The sequence below is a fragment of the Lagenorhynchus albirostris genome, chromosome 1 (assembly GCF_949774975.1).
Source record: "Lagenorhynchus albirostris chromosome 1, mLagAlb1.1, whole genome shotgun sequence".
NCBI classification, from domain to species: domain Eukaryota; kingdom Metazoa; phylum Chordata; class Mammalia; order Artiodactyla; family Delphinidae; genus Lagenorhynchus; species Lagenorhynchus albirostris.
The window spans coordinates 184,126,485-184,138,966 of NC_083095.1; the positions used below are offsets into that span (position 1 = coordinate 184,126,485).

The 12,482-nt window shown below is 43.5% G+C and overlaps 1 protein-coding gene across 1 annotated transcript in view; it reads right to left on the reverse strand.

Annotated features, from left to right (window-relative positions):
• Positions 1–2,907: 2,907 nt before the first annotated feature.
• Positions 2,908–12,482, reverse strand: part of BEND7 (BEN domain containing 7) — an 89,869-nt gene continuing 80,294 nt past the window's right edge. Inside the window, exon 9 of the mRNA XM_060162104.1 lies at positions 2,908–2,933. Within this exon, the coding sequence (XP_060018087.1) occupies positions 2,923–2,933 (11 nt within the window). The 3' untranslated portion in view covers positions 2,908–2,922. The remainder of the gene's footprint in view (positions 2,934–12,482) is intronic.

Here is a 12,482-nt window from a genome sequence, read left to right on the forward strand (position 1 = left end):
AGGCCGCCCTCCCCTCGGCCTCCGGGGCACTTCCGTGACGGCGGAGGGAAGAGACCCCGAGCTGCGGGAGTTCCAGCTCTGCGGAAACGCGGGCTCCGTTTTGGGCGCAGAAGGTGGGACCCGCTTGTTCATTTTTTAAAAAAGCATTGAATTAATGTTTACACTGCTGAGTCAAGTTATTTATACATATGCTATAGGTTTTGCATCTCCAGAATATGTTTGCATTAAGAGTATGATAAATTGTACCTGACTTACTTGCGAAAAATCATCTTGAGAAAGGTTTTTTTTTCCCTGGGAAAATATGGAAATGACACATGGTGTGTACAGCCAGAAACACTCAGCAGAAGGAGAGGCGGGTTTTTAGCTGTCACAATGGATGGTTAAGAATTTCGGATTTGGGTCAGTGTCATTACGCTCAAGTCACTTCACCTCGAAACCTCATTCTTCATCTCCAGAATAGGTTCCAAACTCAGTGTTTTCTGTAAATATTCAATAGGATAATACGTGCACAGAGTTCGACATTAACCCTCCCAGAGGCCAATAAGAATCCAATAAATGCCAACTTCTCTATCATATTCTTACAGAAGAATGCTTGCCTGCTTTACCTTTCATCTGTGGAAAAATCACAAAAAGGATTAAGTTTGTTGAAAAGAAAGGTGGGTCTTGGGCCCCCTTAGCACACGTTTTCTCCATCCTTTCTAAAAAGTGATGCTAACAAGCGAACAGGTGTTACAGGGAGAAGGTGGAGTAACCAGAACATTCCTACGTTGCTGGTGGGAATGTAAAAGAGTGTAGACCTTTTGGAAAACTCTTTGGTGGAGCCTCAAAAGTTAAACAGATATGGCCCAGCAGTTCCACTCCTAGGTATATACTCAGGAGAATTGAAAACATGCATTCATACAAAAACTGGTTCATAAATGTTCACCACAGAATTATTTGCCGTAGTGGAAAGGTGGAAAGACACAGCTCAAGTGTCTAGCAACTAATGAATGGATAAACAACATATGGGACAGCCGTGCCAGGGAATTTTATTGGGCAACAAGGGACAGTGAGGTACGGACACAAGCTACAACATGGATAAACCCTGAAAACATGATGCTGATGGAAAGAAAGCAGTCGCAAAAGGCTACATACAGCATGATTTCATTCATACGGAACATGCAGAATAAACAGCTCTATAGAGACAGAAAGTAATTCGTGGTTGCCTAGGGCTGGGAGGGAGGGCAGGAATGGGGAGCGACCGCTAATGGACACAGGGTTTCTTTTTGGAAGGATGAAAATTTTCTGCAATTAGAGAGTGATGATGGTCATACAACTTTGTGAATATTCTCAGGACACTGAACTGTACCTTCTAAAATGGTGAATTTTATGCTTTATGAATTGTATCTGGAAAAAAAATCAATGAATGCTTAATGTGGAAAATAAGAAAACAAGGAAACAAAAATTGTCATTGTAGCATCCAGAGATAAGCACTGCAAATGCTTTGATGTAGATCCTTCCAGACTGATGCAAATATATACATTTAAAAAATAAAATAAAATCATACCAAATATACTGTTGAGTGAAAGGTGTTTTTTTTTTGTATTACTGTTACTTTTCCCCTCGATATTAAGAAATTGCCTCTCTAAACATAGGCGGCATCCACCTCAGAGTCTTCTCAAATGTCTTGCCTTTCCACTTTCCTTGGCCAAGCCGTGCTTCTTCTCTTCCCAAAGCTCTTCTTAGGACTTTTCAAGCGAATCTATTCACCTTGGATCACCAGAGTGCTTTCAGTTGCTTCCTGTCACAGCTTGACCTGTTACAAGCTATTTCATTCATATCCATGATTTCAGTGGAATTGTTCCCTAAACCCATATTTCTACCTTGAACTCTATTCCATACACTAGTCCTGCATCTCCAAATGCCTACTGGAAATTCCCACTTGAACATTCATCACTGACATTATCATAAGACTAAACTCGAACTCATTATATTTTTCAATGCCCCAGCCAGGCACAGCGGAAGATTTGAATTTTGAAGTGGACGTTCATGCCCACACTTGACCTTTCTCATTCAAGTCAAGCTTTTTAGAAGCCGTGGAAACCTACTCTGGCTAACTTAGAAAAGGTAGGTATGGAGGGAGATGGGGTAGCTCACACAATAGGCAGGGGGGAAGGCCGGGGAACCAGATTTGGAAAAAGGGCAGGAAAATGGCATTCCGGGGGCTGCACGGCAGTGACCACAGCCAGGTCGGCCCCCGAGGGAGGTCTGGGCCGGTGCCTGCTTCTGGTACAGGCATCCCTGCCACTGCTGCCGGGCATGCTAATGGTCCCGCGTCACTCTAGCAATTGCTCAGAGTGAAGAGAGCAGTCAGATATGGGACAGTGTAAAGAAAAACAAGTGCCTATCCACTTAGTCTTGGTTTCCTTAAACCAAGAAAAATGGAGATCATTTTCCTAACCACCTCATGGGGTTGTAAGAAGGTCAGCTGGTATTTTGGAAGATACTTTGTAAACCACGAGCCCCTCCACAAGTGTGGGTTGTTTCTACTAAGAAGTGAGGTTTTCCTTCCAATCTCTGTTCTGTTCCTGACGGCGTACCTCTCCTCCCCCTCAGGGTTTCCATATCCCCTCATGGCCCCCCTATCCCCTCACTGCCTCCTGTTGGCTCAAAAACATGCACAACATGAGAATGGTGAGTTAAGTTTTATTTGGGGCAAAATGAGAACTATAGCCCGGGAGACGGGATTTCAGACAGCTCTGAGAAACTGCTCCAAAGAGCTGGGGGGGAAGGTCAGTATATATGTGATTTTGGTAAAGGGGGAGTACATGAAATCAAGCACATATTTTTTTTTTTTAAGCACATATTTTTTTGTAGAAGGTTTCTGCTAGTCTCGTGAAGGTTACTGCTAGTCATGAGGTGCAGACGTCACCATGAAGGATTTTAGTGCTTTTCTAGATATGAGGAGATGCAAGAATTGGGCTCAGAAAATCTTCACCCGAAAATACCTATCTGAAGATCTGTTCTGCCAGTTTTCTCCAGAGCACAGACTGCCTCATTTCTGATCTTCACCCTGAGCTCCCTTCAGGGGGTGTTGAAGGTCAGCAGCTACAGTGGCTCGTAATTGAATCCTTGTAGAGGTAGATGGCAAGTACCAATTTGTAGGTGACCTCCAGATCCCCTCACGGGCCCCACGTCTAAGCCATGCTTATTATTCCTTCTTCCTCCCACCTGTCCCTTCCCATCATCATTGGCCCATAGCATTCAGCTGCAGCAATGGAAACCGCTCAGTCCCAAGCTTGATGATACATTGGACTCACCTGGGGCAGTATTTCTGCTTCAGAGGAGCTGTGAGATCTCCGAAGCCATATTCTCAACAAGCTACTGAGGAGATCACAGCGGGAACAGACCCACCAACCCACCAGCTGAAATCTACAGAGTTTGTTACATGGAGCATTCGTCCTCTGAAAAAGGGTTCTGTATTGAAATGTCTGTAAAAGGCAGCCTCCAGAGATTCACAATTGAAGAGGTCCTGCAGGTGAGATACCTGTGAAACTGTCCAATCCAGAATGTCTAAGACCTATGAGCTTGCGAGAGCTTCAGAGGTGTCTCTTGTTATGCTAATGAGGTGACTTTTGGAAGCACCTGAGGATGGGGGTGGGGGAGCTGGTTGCCACGCAGCCAACCCTGTGATTGGAGGGTTGCACCTTTGAGTCCCACCCCCGCACCCAGTGGAGAGGGGCTGACGGCCAATGATGTAATCACTTATGCCTACGTAAGGAAGCCTCCGTAAAAAATCAAAAGGATGGGGTTCTGAGAGCTTCTGGGTTGGTGAACACATGGAGCTGCCGCAACAGTGGTGCCTGGAGAGGACATGGAACCTCCCAGCCCCTTCCCACTGCCCTGCGCTGTGCATCTCTTCCGTCTGGCCATTCCTGAGTTACAGCCTCTCGTAATAAACTGGTGATCCGGTAAGTAAAATGTTTCTCTGAGTTCTGTGAGCTGCTCTAGCAAAGTACTCGAACCTGAGAAGGTTGTAGCAACCTCCGATTTATAGCCAGTTGGTCAGAGCATAGATGGCAACCTGGACTCGTGCCTGGAGTCTGAGTGGTAGTCACCTAGGACTGAGTCCCTCGCCTGTGGGATCTGATGCTGTCTGGGTAGGCACTGTGGGAACGGAGCTGAATTGTAGGACACCCAGCTGGTGTCCCGAGAATCGCTTGTTGGTGTGGGATCCCCTCCCCACATTGGATTTGGTACTAGAACTCATTCAGTCCCATAACGTCTGTTAAAATTCTACCAAGAAAATATTCTGAGAAATATACTAACACTCTGGGGAAACCCTGGCCTATGGAATCAATTTGGAATTCCTTACTCTGGTTTCCAAGGTTTGTGACCACCTGGCTGCAAGCTTCATTTCCTCCCGTGCCTCTATACATACAGTCAGCCAGGGGATTGGTTCCAGGACCCCTGCGGGTACCCAAATCCTCAGATGCTCAAGTCCCTTATATAAAATGTCCTAGTATTTGCATATACCTCATCTAATACAATTAATACCTAATACAATGTAAATAGTTGCCAGGCATGGGGCAAATTCAAGTTTTGCTTTTTGGAACTTTCTGGAATTTTTTTTTTCCCCGAATATTTTCTACTGGTGGTTAGAGGAACTGCGTATCCAGAGCCCCTGGAGCTTGTCCTGCCTCTGCAGTTGTGCTGGGTTGATGTCCTGCCTCCTCAACTACCCCCTAAAAGCAGTAAGCAGGTGCTAGGTACTTTTAGTCCCCTTTCCTGGTGCAGGGCCCTCTGAGGTAGGGGCCTGGTAAATAGCTGTCGGTTTGCTGAGTGTCTTGGGATTTGTGGGTTTGGTTTCTTCTCAGCTGGTGCTTCCCCACCTCCTGGACATCCTGTTTGTGCGGCTCGGGGTCACTCTGGAGGGCGGAGTGCCGGTCAGGGCTGCTGAGTGGCTAACATGACTGTCTAGGGCAACCATGGAAGGGACGGAGGGGAGCTCCGGGGGGAGGAACACAGCCGCCGAGAGGGTCTTAGGAGGGAGTGACCGGCTGAGTATGTGGCCCAAGGAGGTGAGAGTTCTGGGGTTAGTCCCTGCCCTCTAGGGGCCTCAATCCAGCAGCCAAAAAAGAGGGGGCTGGGTCTGAACTTTTCCCTACGCTTGTCCCGCCTCCACCAGTCACTGGGGAACTGGTACTTCCGGTTGCTTCTGTAATGCCTTCCCGTTCTCTCCAATGAGAATGCAAGGGGAAGTGATGCTATCACAGGGAAAGCTTTGAATCTGCTCTGACGCACTAAGGGAGCGAATTCACATTGTTATCCGTAGTCACAAGTTACTGGTCATCCATGTCGTGCTCTGAGGTTGGGGCCTTGCCATACTGCCCAGGTCTCCTAGGACTGTGGCTTCCAAACTTTCCTGTGCGTCTGGTTGGCCTGTAGGCCGTGTTCAAAGGCACCGGGCCTCACCCAGGAGCTGCTGGGTCAGCAGGTCCGGGGCGGGGCTGGAGGTTTTGCAGCTCTAACAAGTTCCCAGGTGATGCTGATGCTGCCGGTCTGGGGAATCACACTCCGAGAACAATTGATTTGGGGCATCACGCCCTTCCGGCTTCCCCAGCCCTGCCACCTGCAGCAAATGTCTCCCCACCGAAGTGAGGGGCTATCAGTGGCTTTCATTATGCTGGGGATAGTCTGACCTCCATTTCAGTCTGTCTCCTCTAATTCTTTTGGTGGGCGGATGGACAGTGGAGAGGGGGAGGAAATTAGGGATAGAAAGATAACCGAGCTTAGTAAATGGTAGAGCCAGTATTTAAACCGTGGTCATTCTGATTACAAAACTCCCTCTGTTGACCACTTTGCTATGTGCTTTTGGAAACCTTTTAACAAAGAACCTGTTGTCAGGTTAAGACACTAGCTACTTCCCCGGCTCTTTCTGACAGTGTGTTGGGGATATTTCAAACGAGATGATTCAATTAAAACACTTAAAACAAGGCCTGACATAGAACAAACATCCAAGACATGTACACAGACGTACGTCCTGTAGCACAGAGATTAGAAGCATGGGCTCTAGGTCAGAATGCCTGCGTTTGAATCCTGGCTCTGCCAGTTATTAGCTCTTTGGGCAAGTTAGTTAAGCTCTCTGTAACCCAGTCTCCGCATCTGTAAAATGGGGAGGATAATAGTAGTACTTCCAGGCTTAGAACGGAGATCCACTGAATTCTTACCTGTAAAATACTTAGGACAGTGTTATCATTTCTGGTTCAATGCTTTTGTGCAAACTAAAGTATAAAGGGCATGGTAAAGGCAACTCAGACAGGCCTGGACTTTCACCGGGGTTATTCTGAACACTTTACTGAATGTCTAGATGAATGCGACCTGGAGTCACACTCCCTGGACTCAAGTCTTGGCTAAAAACGACTCCTTAGTGAACTGGAACAAACAGCCTCACGTTTTTCATCTGTTCAATTGGGATAACCGCAGTAGTTCCTTCACAGGATGGCTTTGTGGACTACATGAATTAAACTGGACTTTAAAGCATGAGAACAGTGCCTGGCCTGGACTCTGTGTCCAATACGTGTCGGCTGGTATTCACAGAGAGTGGGCAGTACCTGTGGGCCTGACAGCCTTCAATCTGTTTTCCAAAGCACGTCTCCGGTTAGGTCCCTGTCACCTTGCACAGAGGGATAAGCATGTGAGTGAAGACTGTCGTAGTCTTGCTGCCTGTGTCTCAGTTTCATTTGTTATAGGAACCCACCCGTTTGCTTTTTCTTAGGTAGCCATTCTCCCCAAATCCCAAAGGCCCTGGCGGAATTGTTTTTTGAACTGATGTGTCAAATGCACTTAGACCTCAGATGGGTCTCTTATCTTGCAACTAATACATTTTTTATAAATCATCAGCTCTGGTTTCCTTTCAAGCTGCAAAGAGGATATCCTTTTCCTGTTAAGCTGCAGAATGATTTTCCCCCCTTCAAAGTAAAGCATTAACTTCCAGAGCCCTGTAAATCAGTTCAAATGTACGTATTATTAGAGTAACAAGCTGAAGTTTTTGGAGCTTTTATAATACTTTGGAAGCCTGTATTACAAGACTTTACATCGATATTTCAGGCATTCCTAACAGTATCCAAACAGTGCGCATGACATACAAATACAAAGACCACTGAGCCTTTTCTTCCTTTACCTTTATTTTTTTCATTTTAGAAAATGATAAGTGTTTATTTTAGAAAACTTACACAAATAATTTTTTTAAATCACATATTATTCTACCACCCAGAGCTAACAACTCTTAACAACTTCTATTCTTTTTTTCTGTGCATGTGTATAAATATTTCTTTTACTGAATGTGATCAGGCCAATGGGTGATACATCATCTATAACTTTTTAAAGGTGTAGGAGGTTGTTGATGTCGGTATAGTTTTGGACATGCTGCAATTTGTCTGTAGTTACACACAATGACCATTAAACTAACTTTTTTTTTTTTTTTTTTTTTTTTGCGGTACGCGGGCCTCTCACTGTTGTGGCCTCTCCCTTTGCGGAGCACAGGCTCCGGACGCGCAGGCTCAGCGGCCATGGCTCACGGGCCCAGCCGCTCCGCGGCATGTGGGATCTTCCCGGACGGGGACACGAACCCGCGTCCCCTGCATCGGCAGGCGGACTCTCAACCACTGCGCCACCAGGGAAGCCCCATTAAACTAACTTTATAAAAATAAATGAGTTTCTGAAATTAAAAAAGTATGATCAGAGGGGCCTGCGCGTCCGGAGCCTGTGCGCCGCAAAGGGAGAGGCCACAACAGTGAGAGGCCCGCGTACCACAAAAAAAAAAAAAAAAAAAGTATGATCAGGCTGAACATGCTATTTAATAGCAAATATATTGTGAACATTTCTCCATGCTATAAACATTTTTTTACATTACTAAAATGTTTAAAAAATAACTTTTCATTGCAAAAGCAACACATATTCATTACAGGAAAATTAATTGAGGTAAAAAACAGGAAGAAAAATTTAAAGTACCCATAATCTCACTATTCACACATAGCCATCAATAGTTGGGTGCATGTCCTCTTAGACTTTTTTTTGGGTTCAGTTATTAAAAAAACCAAAAGATCCTAAAGTACCTATTGTTCTGTGACCTGCCTTTTTCAATCAATTGACTGGTGATCTCTGTGTACACCACTGAAAATGGCTGTGCAGTATCCTTTTTTTTTTTATTTTCTTGAAGTATAGTTGTGTTAATTTCTGCTGTACAGCAAAGTGATTCAGTTATACACACATATATATATATGTGCATTCTTTTTCATATTCTTTCCATTATGGTTTATCACAGGATATTGAATATAGTTCCCTGTGCTCTACAGTACGACTTGTTGTTCATCCATCCTATATATAATAGTTTGCATCTGCTAATCCCAAACTCCCAGTCCATCCCTTCCCCACCTCTCTCCCCCTTGGCAACCACAAGTCTGTTCTCTATGTCCGTGATTCTGTTTCTGATTTGTAAATAAGTTCATTTGTATCATATTTTAGATTTCACATATAAATGATATCATATGGTATTTGTCTTTCTCTTTTTGACTGACTTGGTATGGTAATCTCTAGGTCCATCCATGTTGCTGCAAATGGCATTATTTCATTCTTTTTTATGACTGAGTAGTATTCCATTGTATATATTACCACATCTTCTTTACCCATTCATCTGCTGATGGACGTTTAGGTTGTTTCCATGTCTTGGCTCTTGTGAATAGTGCTGCTATGAACATAGGGGTGCATGTATCTTTTTGAGTTATAGTGTTGTCTGGGTATATGCCCAGGAGTGGGATTGCTGGATCATATGGCAACTCTTTTTAGTTTTTTGAGGAACCTCCATACTGTTCTCCATAGTGGCTGCACCAATTTACATTCCCACCAACCATATAGGAGGGTTCCCTTTTCTCCACACCTTCTCCAGCATTTGTTATTTGTAGATTTATTAAAGATGGCCATTCTGACTGGTGTGAGGTGGTACCTCATTGTAGTTTTGATTTGCATTTCTCTAATAATTAGTGATGTTGAGCAGCTTTTCATGTGCGTGTTGGCCAACTGTATGTCTTTGGAGAAATGTCTATTTAGGTCTTCTTCCCATTTTTCAGTTGGGTTGTTTTCTTGTTGTTGAGTTGTATTTTGCAAATTAAGCCCTCGTTTGTCACATCATCTGCAAATATATTCTCCCATTTCGTAGGTTGTCTTTTCATTTTGTTTATGGTTCCTTTTGCTATGCAAAAGCTTGCAAGTTTGATTAGGTCCCATTTGTTTATTTTCGCCTCTATTTCTACTGCCTTGGGAGACTGACCTAAGAAAACATTGGTATGATTTATGTCAGAGAATGTTTTGCCTGTGTCCTCTTCTAGGAGTTTTATGGTGTTGTGTCTTATATTTAAGTCTTAATTCAGAAAATGACTGTACAGTATTCTGATTTAAGGATGTATTATGGTTTAAACTATTGTTGACATGTAAATCATTTTAATTTTTAAAAATATTGAACAATGTGGTGATGAACACCCTGTAGCTTGATCTTTGGACAAATCTTTATTTCTTCCAGATAAATTCCTTCAAGTAAAGTTGCTGGCTCAAAAGGTTTAAACAAATTTAATATTTACTGGCAAGCTGCCCTCAGAAATATTGTACCAGTTAACATGCCTATTAGTAGTAACTAACAGTTCCCTTCATCATAAAAAAACACTGGTGCTACCTTTCTTTCAATATTTTCCAACTGAATAACTGAAATTTTCTTACTACTGTTTTAATTTGCATTTCTTGGTTTAATTTTAGCATTTTAATGTTTATTGGACATTTGATTTGTAAGAGTTGGATATATGATAGGTATCTTCTTTCTTAAAAGATTTATCCTGCAAATGTTTTTCTCATTTTGTCACTTGCTGTTTACCTTTGTAAAACTTTTGAAGTATGATTTAAAATTTTTAATTAATTTTTACTTGATCATTTCTTCCTATGGCATCACGTTTGAGAAATCCTTTCCCTTCTCAAGCTTATATAAATATTAATTACAAAATTTCTAGTATTTTTATATAATTTATATAATATATAAAATCTGTATATTATATAAAAATTTATATAATATATAATTTATATAATTTTATTATTTTCTAGCATTTTTATTATTTAAATCCTTGAAATATCTGGAATTAATTGTCACACAGAGAGTAAGGTAAGAGGGTCCAACTTAACTATAATTTTTTAACAGCTTTATTGAGCTATAATTCACATACTATAAAACTTGCCCTTTTAAATTATACAAGTCAGTGGTTTTTAATATATTCAGAGTTGCACAGCCATCACCACTATCTGATTTTAGAACATAGTTGTCATTCCAAAGGGAAACCCTGCACCCATTAGCAGTCACTTCCCATTACCGCTCCTCATCCTGGCCCTGGGCAACCGCTAATTACTTTCTGTCTCTATGGACTTGCCTAATCTGGACGTTTCATATAAATGGAATCATAGTATATGTGGCCTTTGTATCTAGTTTCTTTCACTTAGCATAATGTTCTCAAGGTTCATCCATGTTAGCATGTATCAGTACTTCATTTTCTTTAATTGCCGAATAATATTCCACTGCATGGATATACCACATTTTGTTTATCCATTCCTCAGTTGATGGGCACTCAAGTTTCCAACTTTTGGCTACTATGAATAAGGCTGCTCTGAACATTTGTGTACAAGTCTTTGTGAGCTCAGATGTTTTCAGTTCTCTTGAAGTTCCCCTCCACTCTTATTCCCCTTCCCATAGTCTTCATTATAGATTTAGGCTGGTGAGCCAGCTTTGACCACATGGATGAGGATGTCTCCCAGGGGTGGCAGAACCATAAGGTGGATGTAACTGGGTTTCCAGATGACCACATGGAGCAGAGCTGCCTACCACCGCCCTGGACCACCCACCCACTACTAGGCTGTTATGAGTTCTACCGGAATGTGCAGTTGGTCCACCACTTCATTGAACCAATTTAGGATGCTCAAATTTCCTTTGTAAGATTGAGTTTTTGCTCCATATTCACATCCAGGGCCCTCCACGTTTTGAATCTGGGTGGCACCTTGGTGGAGAGTATGCACACCTGGAGTTCAGGAGAGCTTGTTTCCGATCAGCTCTTTTTTTTTTTTTTTTTTTTTTTTTTGCGGTACGCGGGCCTCTCACTGTTGTGGCCTCTCCCGTTGCGGAGCACAGGCTCCAGACGCGCAGGCTCAGCGGCCATGGCTCACGGGCCCAGCCGCTCCGTGGCACGTGGGATCTTCCCGGACCGGGGCACGAACCCATGTCCCCTGCATCGGCAGGTGGACTCTCAACCACTGCGCCACCAGGGAAGCCCCAGCCCTTCTTTTTAACACACTCACAATCAGCTTCATTTTTGGAAGGCGTTTTAAAGGAATTAGCTGAAGGAGCTTAGTTTCAAAGTTTAGGTTTAAAATGTCCTTCAATTTCTCAGCATTAACAGATAAAAATGGCAAAAAAGTAAAACGCAATTAAAAAGGCCCTTAAGTGTCGGGTCTATTTGGAGCATCAGTGTGTGTAAAGCACAGTGTGCTGTGGGTTGTCCCACACGGGAACCATTTCTAGACTGGTCTTCGGCTTTTCCGTTATGACTCTTGACATTTGTTTAATTTCACTGATAACAAAACGGAAATAAATAATAAACACATATATAATATATATATTTTAGGGGAAATGATCAATAGCGTGCTTTGAGAGGTCACAAAATGCAAAAGGAGTTTGTTTGTGTAAATTCAAAGCTTTGCTCTGAATCATTAGAGTTACCGGATTCTCATGGAATGCACCCAGTATCTCTCTGGCAGATTTATGGACACGGTTTCGCCAGCATTTCTGAGGAGTGTCGACATAGGGACAAAGGAGGTGCACGTGATCTAAGGCTACGAGACACGGAAGAGGGAGAGGGTAATGTCTGTCCTAGTTCACCTCTGCTGGGGACGATGGGGAGTCGGGGCTCCTAAAAACATGTTTTCCCCAAGGAAACATCTTTAATCTTTAAGTGGCCTTAAAGATAAGATCCCTGACATCACGATGCTTAGATTCCAGAGAAAAACCAGATAGTAAACACATAAATAAGCAAAGAGGGGCTTCCCTGGTGGCGCAGTGGTTGAGAGTCCGCCTGCCGATGCAGGGGACACGGGTTCGTGCCCCGGTCCGGGAAGATCCCACATGCCGCGGAGCGGCTGGGCCCGTGAGCCATGGCTACTGAGCCTGCGCGTCCGGAGCCTGTGCTCCGCAACGGGAGAGGCCGCAACAGTGAGAGGCCCATGTACCGGAAAAAAAAAAAAAAAAAAAAAGACAATTTCAGAGTGTGGTAAGTGACCCGAAGGGACGAAAAGACTGTGGCTTGATGGAGACTGGGGTCTACGTGTGAGCTCTGTGATGATGCCGTTTAGTTCACACTTCAATTATGCGGAATGAATGGGGCTTCAAATCTTGATCGACTCTAGCTTGGGACAAAGCT